The 18,562-nt window shown below is 46.6% G+C and overlaps 1 protein-coding gene across 3 annotated transcripts in view; it reads right to left on the bottom strand.

Moving 5' to 3' along the window:
* ATG16L1 (autophagy related 16 like 1) overlaps window positions 1-13,294 on the bottom strand; it is a 36,330-nt gene extending 23,036 nt beyond the window's left edge. For 2 of the 3 annotated variants that reach the window (XM_045481761.1, XM_045481763.1), the window contains exons 1-5: window positions 13,003-13,292; window positions 9,222-9,315; window positions 4,823-4,928; window positions 4,020-4,093; window positions 2,941-3,192 (exon numbers count right to left, since the gene is read on the bottom strand). In XM_045481761.1, coding sequence (XP_045337717.1) covers window positions 2,941-3,192; window positions 4,020-4,093; window positions 4,823-4,928; window positions 9,222-9,315; window positions 13,003-13,117 — 641 coding nt within the window. In that variant the 5' untranslated portion in view covers window positions 13,118-13,292. Of the gene's footprint in view, window positions 1-2,940; window positions 3,193-4,019; window positions 4,094-4,822; window positions 4,929-9,221; window positions 9,316-13,002 lie in introns of all 3 variants that reach the window. The other variant, XM_045481762.1, reaches the window with a different exon arrangement.
* Window positions 13,295-18,562: the final 5,268 nt, after the last annotated feature.

Raw genomic sequence — 18,562 nt, 5'->3', positions numbered from 1 at the left:
TGCAAGCAAGGGACATAGGACAGACTGAGGGTCACAGGGAGAAGAGAACACCAGCAGCCCGGCCTTCATTAGAGGAGCCAAAAAGAAACGTCCTCCTTGGATACTCCCCGAGTGTGTGTGACATGGCAGCCGCTGTGCCTGACCATGAGGACAGACCTCAGCAGAGCATGAACAGCTACGTCAGAACATGGAATGGGCCACGCTATCAGGTAAACAAAGGCTGCTAGGAGGAGGACATCTAACCTGGGGATTGGCAGGAAGGAGGGAAAGTTTCTAAGGAGTAAAGTCTGAGCAAAATAATGAAAAGAAAGCCCGGGCCCTGCCTACGCAATCAGACGGTAATACCCCCAACAGCATATCTGCAGGAGGACATTCCAAAGGAAGGAACTAGAGCACACATGTAACATGCTCTCATCCCACTCTCAACCGGAAGTCTGTATTATTCTCCCATCCGCTGTGATGACCAGGCTCCTCATCCTGCCTGCCTCTCCCTGGGCAGGTGTTCAACACGCAACACTAAGACTTCCAGGCATCGCAGGGGAGCTCACCACCCTGAAGCTGCCTAAGGACTCCACAGCAGAGGCCGAGCTATTTTACTTAAAGTGAACATGGGGGCACCTGGCTCACTCAGTCGCAGGGCACGTGACTCTTGATCTTGGGGTTGTAAGTTCAAGCCTCATGTTGCCCATGTTGGTTGTACATATTACTTAAAAATAAAATCTTACAAAATCACTGTTGCATTATGTGCTAATTTGGATGTAAATTTTAAAAAAAATAAAAAATAAAACAAGTTAAAATTTAAAAAAAGTTAAAAAATAAAAACGAAATAAAAATAAAATCTTACAGGAAAAAAAAAAGTATATGAGACAGAATCCAAAAGGACAGCTCAATTTTCTTAATGCAACAGAAACTTAAAGTTAGAAAATACAGAAAAGTATAAAATGAGAAAACAAAAGCCACATTCTCACCACCCAGAACTAAACACCAAACAACAGAATTCCTTTCAATCATCTGATTTCATTCAAATTTTAGATGTTCTATGAAAACATTCCCCATCCTATTTTTAGTTGCATTAATTTTATCCATTTTCTCACATCACTAAGTATTCCTAAAACATGTGTTTTTAGATGACTTTGTAAAATCCCACTGGAGGAAAATATCCCTATTTATTTCTCCCCCAAGGGCTCTAGTGCTTTTTCACTATGAGTAATGTGCCGTCACCAAACAACATCCGTGACCAAGTCTCCGTACCAGGTTAGGATGAAGCCCAAAAAGTGGGAACACTTTTCAGGTCCTGCCCGGGTGCCCTTCGGGAGGTGGTGGAACGGGCTCGCCACGAGCAACGTGAAGGCGCTTTTCGTCTCCTTCCCAAGCCCGTGGGGGCCAGATGGACAGACCACATGCGCTCGTGCTTTTGCGGACCCCTGCACTTCCCACCCGTGCAAGGGCTCGCCTACTCCTTAATCCAATTCCATATCAGGAGATTTACTTGACAATCACACGTCCCATTGATTGCTTTTGTGTTCTCTGACTTTAAGAAATCTGAAAATTTTACACAGTCCAGTTTTCTGTTACTTTTAATGTCCTCATACTACTTAGGAATTTTTCATACAATAGCAGATAACCAGGTTTTTTTACTTCTACCTCATGGTTTCAGTTTTTACATAGATTCTGAGATCTACCTGAATATGTTATTTGGTAGGAGTAACTATCACTATTACTCTTTAAGACCTTTTCCTATTTTCATTCTTTTAGATTATTAACGGGGGTTTTCAAATTCTAAACTACTGACCCAGGGCTTTAAAATCGTATGTTCCAAGCTCTGGTGAACACTAAGTGCTAGTTTTTCTCAGGGGATTTTCTTAGGCTTTCTAGGTGGATCAGCATGACCCCTCTCCCACCCCCCACCCGCTGCTTCTAGTACCTTGCGTTCCGTGTCCTGGTTCTGATGTGTTAGGGACTCTGTGGGAATTTTCAACACATTTCCCTCCACTGAGACGGACTCCTGGGGTCTGAGATGGGAGGCTTCCCCGTTAAGTACACCATCAGCTACTGGCTGCAGACAGGTGTTTTTATTAAAAGCTTCTGTTCCAAGTTTAAGGGTTTTTATCAGGACTGGGAACTGAGTCTGAACAAATGGCATTTTGGGGATCTACTAAAGTGGTCATACTGTTTACCATGCAAGGTGATAGACTTAATTGATCTCCTAATGAACCATCTTTTCATTCCTGGGATAAATCCTAGTAGGAAAAAAAAAAGTACCAGTGAAATTTGAGACTTTGGAATTTCCCATCTATATTCATGTGAGATTAGATCGTACCCCTCTTGTATACTAGCCAGAACCTCATATGGGTCTGGACAGTTTTATGAAGTTAGGGGTGGGGGAAATTCCCATCTTTTTTGAATTCTGCTTTACCTTATACTGTTCAAGAATTGGCTTTTCTGGGGCTCCTGGGTGGCTCAGTTGGCTAAACATCCAACTTTGGCTCAGGTCACGATCTCATGGTTCATGAGTTCAAGGCCTGCATCGGGCTCTGTGCTGACAGCTCAGAGCCTGGAGCCTGCTTCGGATTCTGTGTCTCCCTCTCTCTGTCCCTCCCTTGCTCACACTCTTGTCTCTCAAATATAAACATTTAAAAAAAAAAAAAAAAAAAAAAGAATGAATCAGCTTTTCTCCTAGAAAACTGAAAGAAACTGGCAAAAACTGTACAGGCCAAAAACCCTTCCGGAAGATAATCCTCTGCTCAGCCACAAAAGCGTTCTTATAAATGCAAATCTCTTCTATATCCACCACTGCTATTTCTAATTTGACTAGTGTTTTCTGACTGTCTCATCCTGTCCCCCATCATCAGAGCTACAGATTTAGGTTTTTTTGTTTTCAGAGAACTAGGCTCTACTTCCCCAAAAACAGAAACCACTAACAGTGGACTGATGTCTCACCTTGAATCCTTCTCATTCTCTGCATTGAGGCGGTTGGCTTCCTGGGCTTTCTCGGCCATCCATCTGGTGACCAGTTCCTGGTTCTCTTCAGTAGTTTTCCTCAGTTTCTCCTCCAAGGCAGTAAACGTGATCTGCAGGGCATCATACTCATCCTTCAGGGTCTGGTTGGCTCTTTCGAGGTCCTGAAGCTTACCACGCAGTTCTTGGCACTCCGTCTCCAGGTCAGAGATGGTCTGCAAGCACTCTGCAATTCTGAAAGCAGGACACAGAGAGGAGGAATGGCACCAGGCAAGAGCCCTGTGCCGGAGACCCTGGCCAGGTATGTGAGCACAGGCCACCAACAATCACCTCAGCCAGCACACCTGGTGCCATGGAGGACTCTTACTTAGCCCAGCCCAGCCCAGCCCCAGTGGTTTCCAGGACAAGCCCATTAGGAGAGGAAATATGTAGGGTGAAATTCATCCAGATGATGAATGACTACAAAAGCAGGATCCCCAGAGGGAGCTTTGATGCCTAAAGTGGGGGCTTAAGAGGAGGCTGGAAATTCTGCACATTCTATTGATTCTATCATTCATGGAGCAAAGATGCCTTTCTAAGCCTCTGGAGACCCCTGTCTGCAGAGAAAGGGAAAAAGGCACAGATGAAAGACAGGCTCCCCTCCAGCTCAAACGTCCTAGGACTGGGAATCCCAGGCTTCTCCCTGATCAAGAATAGTCCTGCCCACAAACTCATCCCTGTTCCCAAGGGCCACACACTCACATATGCTGGCCGCATCTCCACCACAGAAGACACCGGCTGCCATATGCAGTGCCCACAGGGAGAGCCATGAATGCTTCAGGAACACTCCAAGGGCCAAGGGTACTTCCCAGGGGTGTGCTAGGAACCTGGGAGACTGAGGGCACTGTCCTTGCCTTTGTCTCCCTTAGAGTAGGTAGGCTGTGCATGCACAGAAATGACACTCTTGCTGAGCCTGGTGTGGCTCCCATCCACCAGCCATCACCGCCGGCCCCGCCCACCGGCCGACAGTAAAAGGACAAGTGCAACCCATGACCAGTCCCAGAAGGGTCGCCTCTACTCACTTTGCTTCATTCATCTGCATCTCCCTGTCCTTCTGCTGCATTTGGTTATTCAGGTCAATCACCAACTGAGCTAACTGGGGAGGAAAGAACACTTTCATCAGTGAGAGGTTTCAGGACCTCAGCTGGAAACTAAACAACAGTGGGTTACTCTAGAAAAGATGCCCGTGGGATGGGCCCAGGCACCAAGAAGAAACGAGCTAGGTGGCAGCGAGGAGCAGAGGGGTCAATGGGGACACTCATGGGAACGATGTTGGCTCCCCGCCTGCCGACAGCAGCCGTGGGCAGACGAGAAGTGCTACAAGTTCCCTCTGAGGACACCTGTCTGCACCCCCCACCCCTGCTGGCCACCTTTTCAAACCCTTCAGCTGATAAAATGATCAACTGAGCTGAACTGATAACTTTTTCTTTTTACAACTTGCCATCAGACTACCACTCAGGATAAACACAGCCCAGAACTTTTTCATTCTTTCTAATGAACTTTTCTGAAATTGCAGGGTTCACTCTCAAATGCTTTAAGAAGGTATTAGACCTTCGGTAGAACAAGCAGCAAGCTCTTTCCTTCGAGGTTTCTCCACTTATACCTGTCATGCCACCTGTGAGTGTGGCAACCAGCAGTTATCCCACGGGCTCGCCCTTCTGCTGGTGGAGGGGAAGACCTCACCTTTCCCGATGCTGCGTTCTCAGAGACAGGCCGATGCCACAGGCAGCTGGGATGGCTGCTAATTCTAGTGTGCCTGCCCACCTGTCCCCCCACCACAGGGCCCGCACAGAGCAGAAGACAGATGGGGAGAGGCTATCGGTACCTCCCCACGTTTCTTGTGTAATTCAGTCAGTTCTTCTTGGTGTTTAATCCTCAGCTGGGCCATTTCTTGTAGCTGACTATCATTCCATGCACCGTCGTGGCCAGGACTAAATCCCCAAACCAGGAAGACGAAGAGAACGTGCAAAAAAGAGAGGAAAGGAAAAAAAAAATCAGACCTCAAACCTCTTCGATCAGGCAGTGAACAGTAACTTCAGAATTTCAAACCTGCACGTGACAACGTAGCCAGTAAAGCAGTTCAGTTCCTCCAAGCAATGGAGTTCTAGAAGGCAGGTAACATGAGACACTTGGTAAAATAAACCAGCCACAACCCAAACACTGGTCGTGTCAGGAACAAAGCATGGGTTCCAGATGAAGTTTAGGTAAATATGGAGAAGACAAGGTCCATTTATGCCAGGCACTGACCTTAGAGCTGGAAGAAGGAAGTGAACACAAAGCTTTGCTCTCATGCAAGTGAAAAATTTTTTTAAGAGAAAGAAACAGACCGTGAGCAGGAGAGGGGCAGAGAGAGAGGGAGACACAGAATCCGAAGCAGGCTCCAGGCTCTGAGCTGTCAGCACTGAGCCCGATGCAGGGCTTGAACCCACGAACCCCGAGATTATGACCTGAGCCGAAGCTGGATGCTTGACTGAGCCACCCAGGCGCCCCCTTGTGCAACTGATAAACAGTTAAGAGCAGACAACAGACAAGTAAATACATGAAGTCAGATGGTCAGATGTGAAGAGAAAGTAAGGGTAAAGAGGGGAACACAGCAACAGGGGTCCTGTTCTATATAGGGCACTCGAAGGCTCTGGGAGGCAACACATGACTGCAGACTGGAAAGAAGTGAGGAGCAAGCTATGCAGCCCCCAGGGGCTGGAGCCTGACGCACAGAAGAAACGTCAAGTGTTGGAAAGGCTCGGAGGCAGTGGCACAACTGGTGCACTCGGGAGAGTGTGAGAGGAGCCCCGCGTGCAGGAGGGTAGAGAAGACGGTCAGGGAGGAGGTGGGGCCATCATGCAGTGCCTCCCAGGCCCCTCTTCGGACCTTGACTTTTCCTAGGCATGACTGGAAGCCACTGTCGTGCTGTGAACAGAAGAGTAACGTATGCTTTAAAAGTACAGCTATGGTTGCTGACTGCAGGGGGGGCAGGGGTAGAAACAGGGAGATCAGTTAGCAGGCTGTTACACAGTCCAGCTCACATCGAGGTGGTAGCAGTGGAGGGAGTGAGAGGTGGTCAGATCCTAGATCCATTCCGAAGAGAGTCCTTGGATTTGCCTTGGACTTGGCTGTGGAGTCTACGAGAAAGACAGCAGTCAATGAGGACTCCAAGGTGTTGGGAGCAACTGATAAAACACAGGTGCCACCTACTGAGATGGTTAGGACTAGGGGGGAAGCAGGCTGCGGGGGAGGCCTGAAGAGTGCGGTTTGGACACCCAAGCTGGTGTGTGGAGTGGAAACCGGGTGTCAGAGTCTGCACGTCACGTAAAGAGGTCCAAGCTCAAAGAGAGCAAGTAGAAGCTGTCGGCAAACAGATTATATCTGAAACCACAGAACTGAGTTCAGATTCTCTCAGGGTCAATGTGGTTTTGGAGACTTCACAAGGGTTTACATCCTCTCTCAGAAACAGCAGATGCCTGAACGGTGGGCATCCAGTTCAGGGCTGGGGTCTCCGTTGCAGCTACAGATGAGAACTATCAGATGATAGACATTTAAACCATCACCCAGGAAAAGCACAAGATGGAGAAGAGGAAGATGCTGGAAAAGTAGGACACTAGCACCCAAAGGGAGAGGGGAGAACAGCCTCCTCTGTCTGCCCTGTAACAAACCAGAGGGAAAAGGGAGCAGCAGCATGACAGTCCCTCCTAACTTTACCCTTGATGTCTAAAGCTATTTCTATCACATGTTCTAAGCACATCCTAATACCTCATCCTTTGAGGCAACTTAATCCTTCCCCAATTTTAGCCCATGAAGTCGAAGCCAAGAGATTAGAAAGTGGAACACTTTACAAGAAACCATCCTAAACTAGGCAGAAAGACTAGAAATTATTTGTACTAAATCCTCTTATTTTAATGCAAAGCAATGTGCAATATGCAAATGTAAAACTAGTCCCTTCTTCTAGGACGCTAGCATCAGGCCACTCATTGTACCCCCTCAGGTGATGCAGCTAGCTGGCAAGGACTCCTGGGCAGCCATGGTCTAAAGCAGTGGTTCTCAGGATCACCTAATTACAGATTATGGTGGGCCTCACCACCCTCATCCCTGCACCCCTAGTTTCTGAAACGGTAAGTCTGGTCGGGGGCCCAAGATTCTGCATTTCTAACAATTCTGCCAGATGCTGTGGTCCAGGAAGCACACACACACACAAAGACAGGACTGAACGATTTCTGGACTGAGGAGTTTAATGTTAACCTATTCAGAAAGCAAAGGGATTAAAACACTTCAGAAGAGACTCAGATAATTGATCCAGATAAAGCTTTTTAAGCATGGGCAGTAGCGTTTTAAGAATAACTAGGAGGGGCGCCTGGGTGGCGCAGTCGGTTAAGCGTCCGACTTCAGCCAGGTCACGATCTCGCGGTCCGTGAGTTCGAGCCCCGCATCGGGCTCTGGGCTGATGGCTCAGAGCCTGGAGCCTGTTTCCGATTCTGTGTCTCCCTCTCTCTCTGCCCCTCCCCCGTTCATGCTCTGTCTCTCTCTGTCCCAAAAATAAATAAACGTTGAAAAAAAAAAAAAAAGAATAACTAGGATGAGACAGGCAGAACTTAAGGAGACAGAAGGCAGAAGGAAACAACCAGGCCCATCTTCTGCAAACACCCTTACGACACCATCAAACACCCCTTGAGCTAGTCTCCCCACCGGATGAAGGGACAGATGCATTAAGAGGCTCTGAGGGAAAAATGAGCATGCCTGAGTGGGTGACTACCAACAACGAGGGGCGGGATACTGAGGGAAAAAGGAATCATAGATGACTTGTGGAAAATAAGAACACCATTAATAGAAACAAGGCGGTCAGGAGGAGAGGCCTGATTAGGGGCTCAAGTTTGTAGGAAAGGAAGGACCTCCAATTAAATTACCACCCCAGTGATAGTCAAAAGAATTACTGTGTATTTGTTTATTGCACCTTTCCAAACAAATAAGCTTGGCTGACCAATAAAGAATAAAGAAGTATAATCACCCAGAATCTAACTACACAGAAACAAAGTATTACAAGTTTTCAGTTGACTGAATTTACATGAAAAAGGTAAAATGGCATTTTCTACACCTAAAATTGACCAGAACACTGCAACTAATATTTTAAATACTACAGTAGGCCCCCCTCCCCTCACGCCCGCCCCCCACCCCCCACCCCGGCCACAGTCAGGCAGGATCTCTTGAATTTATTATTAAGCAAGGACAAACCCTGGGCTGGGCCATCTGTTCCTCTTGCCCACTCTGGTGTGCTGGGAGACCATCTTGTGAAATGGGAAACATGGATGGCAGATGGTTATATAGCAGATTTAGCTACAGAGATAAATAAATTCAGCCACACCTCACATGTGTGGGTTTTAAAAAAATCGCTGAATTACTACCAACTTGTTTTTGTTGGTAAATGTTAACGGAGAGGCAAAAAAGTATATAGATTTTAGAGCAATAATGGGAACTATTCCCATACAAACTCTCATATGTAATATGCAAACGTGACAAACATGGAAAAGATAATAACACTACAGAATGATTCTATGGTAAACTGCTTTTGCTTAAATCTGGCTATTAGATTTTCTTGGACCATACCCCCCAAAAAGAAATACAGTTTACATGAATAACCCAAGTAAACATATCAAACTTCCCATTATGAACACATATTTGCATGTTTACTGAAACAACTTACCCTTTCTGTTAAAATGCAGGTTTCTCCTAATCTTTCTTAAAAAAAAAAAAAAAAAAAAAAAAAAAAAAGCTTGTTGCCACCAGCTAGCTTAATATCACACTCTATTAAAATATGTTGAAATCCACCGAACTAAAAAGGATCAAATAGACCTGTACTGTATACGAAGCACTTTATATGTTTACGCACCAGGATATAATCCAGTATTAACAAGATTCGTGTAAATCTGCTCAAGAATGCTTACTGATGTGATTATTCAGAAAAAGTGGACCCTGAGGCTGAAGAAGGAATTGGCACAGTTACCTGCCTTGAGCAACTTCTCAAGCTCACAGCACCTACTGCTAAGCCTTCTGGGTGGGCATATACCTTCAGAAAAGAATTTTAGGTACTTGGCCTCAGAAGTTCGTATTTGAAAGGAGCAGACACAAACTGGAGCACAGACGTGGTATTCTGTTCGCCTCTAAACGAGCAGTGACAACTAAACGCAGACACGTTTCTGCTGAAGAGACACAAGCGATACAGGATAGTTCCAAAATACCTGATCTCATGCCTGTTGGGGACGTCATGCTTTTCAGCTTGTAGCTTATGGGCCAGCACTGAATGAAGATCTGACTTTTCTAGCAACTTGTTATCTGTTAAAAAAGAGAAGAAAAAAAATTTTAACGGTGCACACCTTATTACTACTTATTATCCCTATAAGGATCTGGATCAAAAAAACAACCAGAGGACTAGATAGGTTTCATTTTCAAGAGGCCTCAAAGTCCTAGGTACTGCACTTTGACAGCAATGGTAGCAACCGTTCAAAACCCAGGAACATACGCTCCTTTGATGCTACTTGGCCTAAGCATGAGCAACCCAGTCAAAGGAACCCGTGGAAACTTTGCTGCAAGAATGTCCCCCACTTACCTATTTTTAATCATAGGAGTAAAAAAATAAAACGAGACAAAACCACAACCAAATACAATGGAAAAATGACACGCTACGTACCTCTAAGCAATGCGAAACAGCTTTACCGTATTATTACATTTGGAAAATTTAATTTTTAGATCCGGGCACTAGAGACACAACTATGAAAAGTCCTCGACCTCAAGGAGCTCAAGTATAACAGAGGGTCAAGCATAGCAGGGAACAGAAGAGTGATCTTCCCTCATTTGCCTGGGTGGTGTTACGGGTGAAGACGGCGGGGTCCAGGCAGGAGGGCAGGCAGTCATCTGGAAAGTGGCTAGAAGTGAAAACTTGGAGCCAGCCAACACGTGAACGAGGAGAATGAAAAATTCAGACCTTTTCTTACTGGCAGTGGTGAATTAACTGATTTGAAAAGCAGGCAGTAACACGAATGGAGATTTACTAGTAAGAAGTCAAAGATTATCCTGAAATTCCTTGCTCAGGCGACTGGCTGCAAGATGCTAACGTGTCAAGAACACACGAGTGGAGAACTTAAGAGAGAAACTGAGTTTTCTTTCTGAAAAGTAACAAAAGTGACAGGAAGCATGGCGCAGGAATTCAAATGACAAGTAGGTAGGAATGACAGTCCACGGGGACTAGCAAGAGGGGAAGGGGCACTGAGCAGAACAAGAGATTGATCGTGGGACACTTGCAGAATAGCTACATTTGATGGGGGTTGTCACAAATCCTACAAGTGTGAGATCAGAACCGCTCTAGAACAAGATTTCGATAGGGTTCGTGCCAGTGAGTACTCCTGTCGGAAGGGCTTATCTTTCTTCTAAAAGAGTCTTGAGCCCCACTTCTTCTCCTTTACATGTGGAAAACGGAACTCCTGGACAGAAACAGAAATACTCTTGGTCTAGATTAATTTCATCCATCAGTTCAACAGAACATGGAAATGTGATTGCAACCTTGGGTGTTCACTCACATCAAAGGGCTCTAATAAGGTCTTTTTTTTTTTTTTTTTTTTTTAATGTTTATTTTTGAGACAGAAAGAGACAGAGCATGAACGGGGGAGGGTCGGAGAGAGAGGGAGGCACAGAATCTGAAGCAGGCTCCAGGCTCTGAGCTGTCAGCACAGAGCCTGACGCGGGGCTCGAACTCACAAACCGTGAGATCAAGACCTGAGCCGAAGTCAGACGCTTAACTGACTGAGCCACCCAGGCGCCCCTCTAATAAGGTCTTTAAAGTGTCACACCAGAGCTGGGTGCCCTGGGATAGTCAGGTCTTAAAAAGGACAGGAGGCATTCCAGAGGGATCCTGCTTGAAAGTTCTTCGCACTAAAGAGAAGGATCCAGCTGAGGAAGAGCTGCCACCTGTCCCTACAGTCTCTTTTCATCTTTCTCTTTAGGCTCAGGCAGGAACTGAACTTGACTGGCCTGGGAAGGCAAGAAGGAGTGGAAGGTGTTCCACAGGCAAACTGGAAGTGACCTCCCAAATGTCAAAGAGAAAAACTTCACAGGCAAAGGTTGTCTTGCTCTCCAGCCCTCTAACTACCTTTCATCTCAGTCGGGGCTCCTAGCCCCTCAGGCATGCGCTACTGACTACAGCTATTTAATGATGGGTTCCCTCTCCAGGATGGTCTCCTTCCGACTTTCCTCCTACATCCCCCCCACCCCATCGAAATGTCCACTGTCAATGCAGAAAAACCATTCGATCTCTGTCAGTACAATTACAAGCAACTTCTGTTTATGGGCTATTATGTAGATGGCTTTCAAAGCACTCACACACACAGTTTTTATGAAGCAGACAGGGCAAGCTTCACCTGCATTTTATAGATGCAGCAAACCAGACCCAGAAAGGTAAGTGAAAGGTTCAGCAAGGTGTGGAGTCAGACTTCCAGTCCAATGTGACTTTCGGTATGTGTTAGCTTTTAAGATTAAGCATTCAATAAATACCTGACCACCTGAATTTATGTAACCCACGTGCATTTGCCTTGGAAGGGTTTCCTGTGCTTCTGGCAGCCACATCTCCTAGAGTAAAAGGAATTCGCACAACAGCACATCACCTCTCTTTCCTTCCCATCTTTTTTAAGAGGGTGGATTCAGCGAAAGCGAGGAAGGGTCATTTCTTGGGGGCTCCAGTGAGAAAAACAAAATGCAGGGGCTCCTGGGTAGTTCAGTCGGTTAAGCATCTGACCCGCTCAGGTCATGATCTCATGGTTCGTGAGTTCGAACCCTGTGTCGGGCTCTGTGCTAACAGCCCCGAACCTGGAGCCTGCTTCAGATCCTGTGTCTCCCTCTCTCTCTGTTTCTCCCTCGTTCATGCTCTGTCTCACTCTCTCAAAAATAAATAAACATTAAAACAAAAAATTTTTTTTAATGCAAAAGTTAGGACCCATCACATCCGTGTTCAAATCCAGACTCCCAACACGAATCTGCACGCCTCCCCAAAGAAATACTTAATCTCTCTTAGCCTGGGTTTCCTAAGGCAACACTAGGACCTGCCTCATAGAATTTTCAAGAAGATAAAGTGAAATAACACATACCACATATTTACCACAGCACTCAAACTAGCCCACATATGAGAAATACTTGGGGAGCACCAAAAACCCTCATACCCCTGGTCCCACCCTAAATACTGCAATTTAATTGGTCTGGGCTTTTTAATTCTTAAAAGATCCACGTCATACCAACGTGCACATAAGACTGGGAACCACTGATTTAGTACAGTCAGAATTCAATACCTCTATTGCTTTGAACCTCATCATCGACATCAACTCCAGACTTTTCTCCAAAGGGCAGATGGAACCATAGGACTGAAAAGGGCCCATTTCTTCCCCCAAATGTGTCATCAGTTAGGTAAAATTGGGAAGGGGGCAAAGAAACGCTCATTAGGACTCATCTAAGGGTACAAACACTTTTGTCCTCAAAGTGCAGAGGGGTGGAGAGAGGAGGAATCCACCCCTTTCATATTGAAGTTTTCAGTAATAGTAAAGACCACAACGTCCCACCTAAACAGTAAGACTCAAAACCTGTAACAGTTCAAGAACACCGAGGTGGAGTAAAGACCAGAGGTCGGAGGACTCCAAGGCTGAACATTTCATTACACTAAGAGGACAACATCAGTTGTGCGAGTTAAGGCTTAAAGTCGGTGACCGTTTCATAACACGAGGCCCGAAACGGGCCGTTTCCGGAGCCTATTCAAGTACACAAAGCGCGGCTGCTGGATTTCCAAGCACAGGCACGAACGGTGCCTGCCCCTGGAGAACACACAGTTCAGTAGGGAAACCGTCTACAGTGAAAGAGAGTAAGATCCAAAAAAGGGTTGGGGCGGCCACAAGGCGCGCGGGCGTCGCCAGGGCTCGGCCTCGGCTTCCCGCCGGCTCTTGTGGGGCCCCGCCCGCCCACTCCTCGCACCCGCCCGCCGCTCACACTGCAGGATGATCTCTTCAAATGCCTGCCTCTGCAGCCGGTCCCGCCGCCTCAGCTCCTCCGAAATGTGGCGCTTCCAGCGGGGGAAGTCGGCGGCGCGGAGGCCCGACGACATTTCGCGCGCTGTCGCCCCGGCGCCTCAGCACCGCCAATGCGAGCGGGGACTGGCGGCCGCAGCCCGCGGCATGGGGCGACTAGCCGGCGCGGGAAGGCCGGCGGCCCAGAGCTCGCTTCCACACACAGGCCGCCCCGAACGCCGTCCGGGACGGTCTTCCGGCTCCTGCAGGAAATGGTTTCAATCTGGGACGGAAGACCCGCCTCCTCACCCGACGCCTTACGCCACACGCACGCGCGAGGCCGATGGCGGCGCGAGGCGCTGGGTATTGACGCCCTCCCGAGGCCGGAAGAGCAGGGAGCAGGGAAGCGGCCGCTGGGAGGCGTGCGGGCTACGCTAGAAGTTCAGCTGCGGGCGGGAAGGAGACTGGGAGGGTGCCGCCCGCCAGTTTAAGTTAACTTCTCTTCCTGCCCCCCCCCGCCCCGCCCCGCGATTTATATTTTTCTTGGCCTGCCTCCCTTTTCTTCATCGCGTCGTTTACAAGCAGAAGTGGGAGCCACTCCCCACTTAGTAGCTGAGTGACTAGATGAGCGGCAACCTCGCTAAGCCTCAATTTCTTAATCTGTAAAACGGGGACCCTGCTGATATCTACCTCACAGGGTTGCCGTGAGGATTAAAAGGAATAACCTATGTAATGCAGTGTGCACCGTACTGTACCTGGTATATTGCAAGCCTAACTTCACCTAGACCGCCTGTATCTTCCAAGGCCTACCCAAAGTCTGGCTGCGTATACTTTAGCAAGCGTGTCCCGTTGCCCTTGGGAACTTTTTTTTTTTTTTTTTTTTTTTTTTTTTAACAACGAAGACATGGAATGCAAAGAACGGTTAAAGAAAAATGTAAATAGGTTGGCTATGTTAAAGATTAGAAGCCTAGAAATTATCTATGATCTAACAGTAAATGGGTTCTTAGAAGATAATCTAAGGGTGCGGAATGTAAACAAGGGGAAGAGGCCAGTTTGCCAGTCGATACTGAAAATGGTCAGTGGAAGACAGTTTCTTGAGGAGATGGCATCTGTCAACTCAGAATGGAAATGGCCTGTAATAGAATCGTCTGAGCTTCATTTGCCTTTAACAAGTTAGTGAATTTACTGCATGAAATGGAATTGGACAAAATAGGAGGCCAGGGGAGAGGAAAGGAGTATCAGAACCGGGCTTCTCTTCCAATGTCTTAAGTCCAGTGGAAGCTCCTTCAGAGACAGATAAATTTTGCCTTTCCTGTGGAGCCCGGGAGTAGCTCAGTCAGCCTTCTACAGCCTTGTTAGAGATACTTCATTGGCAGTCAGCACTGAGTGATCTGAATTTGTGGAAAGGACAAGGAAGAAGCAGAAATAGAAGGAACTTTCTCACATGCTGAGGAAAATGAGAGAGCAGTTTTCTGAAAGTCACCAAAAATGCCTCCAAATGTAACAGTGGTACTAACCTCAAAAGACCATAGCATCACAAAGCATCAAATCTTGACAGTTGAATGTGCTTATTTTCCCGATAAGATTATCATCAAAACATGTTAACAAGTTTGCAGAAACAGCAATTCCACTTGTAGAAATTTGTGTTACATATTTGGACAAACGTCCATATACAAAAACATCTTTCACAGCATTGTTCAAAACTGGAAAATTGGAAATGATCTGTATTTTCAACAACAAGAGCTGGGTTAAATAAGTGTATATTTATTGTTCAAAAAAAATGTCCCTGGGACACCTGGGTGGCTCAGTTGGTTAAGCATCCGGCTCTTGGTTTTGGCTCAGGTCATGATCTCACAGTTCGTGGAATCGAATTCTGAGTCGGGCTCTGCTCTGAGAGTGCGGAGCCTGCTTGGGATTCTCTCTCCTCTCCCTGTCCCTCCTTCTGATCATGCATGCATGCACACTCTTTCTCTCTCAAAAGAAATAAACTTAAAAAAAGTCCCTGATAAAAACAGTGTATGGTATAAATCCGCTCTATGTAAAATAAATGCATCCCTGGCTCCTCACAGGCAAAACTTGTCAAATGCGTAGAAGGTATAATTTCTAAACTAAGGATCCTAAGCTCTGCTAGGTGTGCCCTCTCCCTAACTCACCAGCTTTATCTGGTACACACTTCAGCCTGCCATTCACCATACTTCCTCCCACAGGAGGGCCTTTGGATTTATGGCGCTCGTGTTATGCACACTCTTCCCTTCTGATTTCTCTGAGTTGATTCCTAGGAGTTAATCCTCAGCTCAGTAATCACCGCCCCAAACTTCCAGTAACAGACCTTCACAACCAGGTCAGGTCTCCCTACACACGCACCTCTCCTTTATAGCAGTGATCACAGTTGGAGCTTTTTAATATAATGATACATATTTATATCATTACTTGATGAAGGCGTGTCTTCCAGACTGTAACCTTTGAGGCAAGAGCTGTGTCTCTTTTTGCTCAACAGCATAGCCAGCAAGAGCAGGAAGCTTGTTATGTATTCAGTGCTCAGTAACTGCTGTTTAATCACTGAGTGGAATACATGAAAATGCTGAGAGTACTAGCTCTGGGCAGTGGCGTTGCTGGTGTTTTTGTTTTTTCTTTGAGTATAGTTGACACATTTTTTTGTTTTATTATGTTTTTTCTATGTCTTATGTGTTTTCTAATTATTCCACATTACACCTGTACTTTGTATGCAAGAAAAAGTTATAGAAATGAACACATGTGTACAAAACCATTTCTTCCTCAAGGTGTACGTAAAACATCCCAAGATTCTTGTCGTCGTGTGTTAAGCAGCGCATATTTGCTCATGGGATGGAAGAGGCATCATTCACCGAAGAACTTTCTTTGTGTAAGGTTTAGTATCACCGAAGGAAAGTACAACTAGACTTAACGTAACAGCATTGCCACTGTTAAAAACTTCCCTCAGGGGCTCCTGGGTGGCTCAGTCGGTTAAGTGCCTGACTTCGGCTCGGGTCATGATCTCGGGACTCGTGGGTTCGAGCCCCATTGGGCTCTGTGCTGACAGCTCAGAGCCTGGAGCCTGCTTCGGATTCTGTGTCTCCCTCTCTCTCTCTCTGCCCCTCCTCCATTCATTCTCTCCCTCTCCCTCTCTCTCAAAAATAAACAAAAAACATTAAAACAAAAACAAAAATAAAAACCCTTTCCAGAGACTTTCACCTTAGCCATCAGCCTGTACACCTCACCTGGGAGGTCCTCTAGTGCTGCCCCAATCCTGAGGACTTCCAAGTCCAACTTTCAGACAACTGTCCTCTTTACTCTTGTCCTTCCCCTCTAGGCCTTTCCAAGCCCCTTTATCTTTCAATCAGCAAGTGCAAACAGTTGGGTCCTAGTGTGGGTCAGGCACAGAGGTGAGTCCTATGTGGGGGACAGACAGCCCAGGCTTGGATCCTGATCTCACAGGGCTCGCTCTTCAGGAAGGGAGATGTGAAGGTGCATTATTTCCAACTGTAAGGAATAAAAGTAAAAGTGGGCTGCCAGAAGGCAGTGCCGGGGAGATCTGACTCTCTCCCGTTCTTTTTCCTTCTTGCGCTTTCCCTCTTCTAAAATATAATCTCTCGTTAAAACGAAACACTGGTGATTCTTTATTTCCACTTCTTTCCAGCTCTTCCCAAAATTAGATCACTAAAAGTGAAAGTAAGCTAAGTTACCCATGCTACTGTGTTAACTGTCTACTGTATAGACATAGAAGCTCCTAGAGTAAACCAAAAGATGGCTAAGAAGCCAGCCAACAGAGGTTTTCAGACATACTGATGATCCCTCCGAATACCGCCTTTTTTGTGACAATAATCATGCTCCCTTATAGACATGTGTTGCTTGTGTTTGCCTATGTGTGGACACTGCAGGAAAATGTCATTATAAGGAATTTCTAGATTCTGCACCCAGGCTAAGCCACATGCGGGTCTGGTCATCTACTCTCTCTATATGTTGACACTCAGATGTCATATTTTAAATATGACAGTGTCTGAGGTGAGTATCATCCTCGTACTCCAATACGAGCTTTCCAGCAAAGCTCAATTTTCTTAGGACAAATTTATCCCTCGTCTATATTGGCAGCCAAGCATCTGGAATGGTGGCTGGTCGTTTCAACATGGCACATCTAACAAGCTGGGAATATGATCCCTGGCTAGAGAGTGTGTTTGTGGGAAGTTACTCTCCCGTGGCTTGCTTCTTTGATCTTCAAAGAGATGATTACATTTCTCCCAGACACTCCTGCCCTACTGTGCCCTACTGTGCCCTACTGTGAATAACAGATAATATTGAGTGGTTTTTGCGTGCCAGGCACTGTGCTCTACATGGCTTAACATTCCTTTCCCCACCCTACACGATCACAGGTGCTGTTAATATTTCCTTTTACAGGTGCGGAAACTGACACACAGAGGTCAAGTGGCTTGTGTGATGTCACGGAGTTAGTACGAGGCAGAATTTGGATTCATTCGAGGAAAACTGATGCCAGACCCCCCCTCCACACACACACACACACACACGCACACACACGTGTGCGTTTAATCATGCTGTTGTGCCATATGTCAACACATCAGGGTTGTAGCTGGTTTTTAGGGTGAGATGGAGATCAGAGTGCTTTTAATTACAAGCGATAGAAATGCAATTTGTGCTTCCTTAAGGGAAAGGGTGTTGCACCGAGTTGGCACCACGGATGTGGCTGGACACCAGGAATCACTGGAACCAGGATGCAAATCCCATCAGAATGCCCAGCCCTTGGTGTCTACTTCCCCGTGTAAGTTGCCGCTTCCTTTTCCTCTCGTCTGGTGCCCCGGCTCCTTGCCCCACCCCCGCCCTCCCACTGGAAGTGAAGAAATGTCCCTTCCAACAGCCTCTCAGTACAAGCAAGCCACAGACTGCTCTGGCTCCTCCGAGCCCCAGTTCTAAACTCCTGGGGAAGGACGCTGGTGGACTAACAGGTGCCCATGTCTAATGATTGATGGGGCAGCCTTCCAGGATGCCTCCCTCTGGACAGAAGGAAAGGGACAGTTCTCAGAGGAAGGAAGATACAGGACACATCTTCTGTTCAGACTGCCCAGCCCCCTCTTCTTTTATGAACACATTCTGCCCTCCTGACTACATTCATGGTATTTCCCTGCCCCTCCACACCACAAATCGATCCCAGGAATGGGCATAGAAACCCCTGCCAATCACTGTCCTCCACAGGAATTTTTTACCTGGATCTGGGAGAGAGGGCCCCTTTTCTCCTTTGGGTAGAAAGTCTGAGGATATGCATCAGGATCTGCTAGTGACTGTGTCTCATGAAAAGTTTAATCTGAAAAAAAAAAAAACAAAAAACTGGGGCAATCAGAAGGGGAAGAGGAGACAAGAAACCAAGAATGTTGATGCCATTGGAGTCCCTGGTTCCAGCCACTCCTGAAACTAGCCCAGCCCTATTCTCCTCCCAGTCCAGTTACTTGAGCCAATACAGTACCGCATTTCACTAAAGCTGGTTTATATTGGGTTTTTATTTCCACTTGTCATCCAAG

The sequence above is a fragment of the Leopardus geoffroyi genome, chromosome C1 (assembly GCF_018350155.1).
Source record: "Leopardus geoffroyi isolate Oge1 chromosome C1, O.geoffroyi_Oge1_pat1.0, whole genome shotgun sequence".
NCBI lineage: Eukaryota > Metazoa > Chordata > Mammalia > Carnivora > Felidae > Leopardus > Leopardus geoffroyi.
The sequence above is the reverse complement of the archived record's forward strand: the minus strand, read 5'-3'. Positions and strand labels throughout refer to the sequence as shown.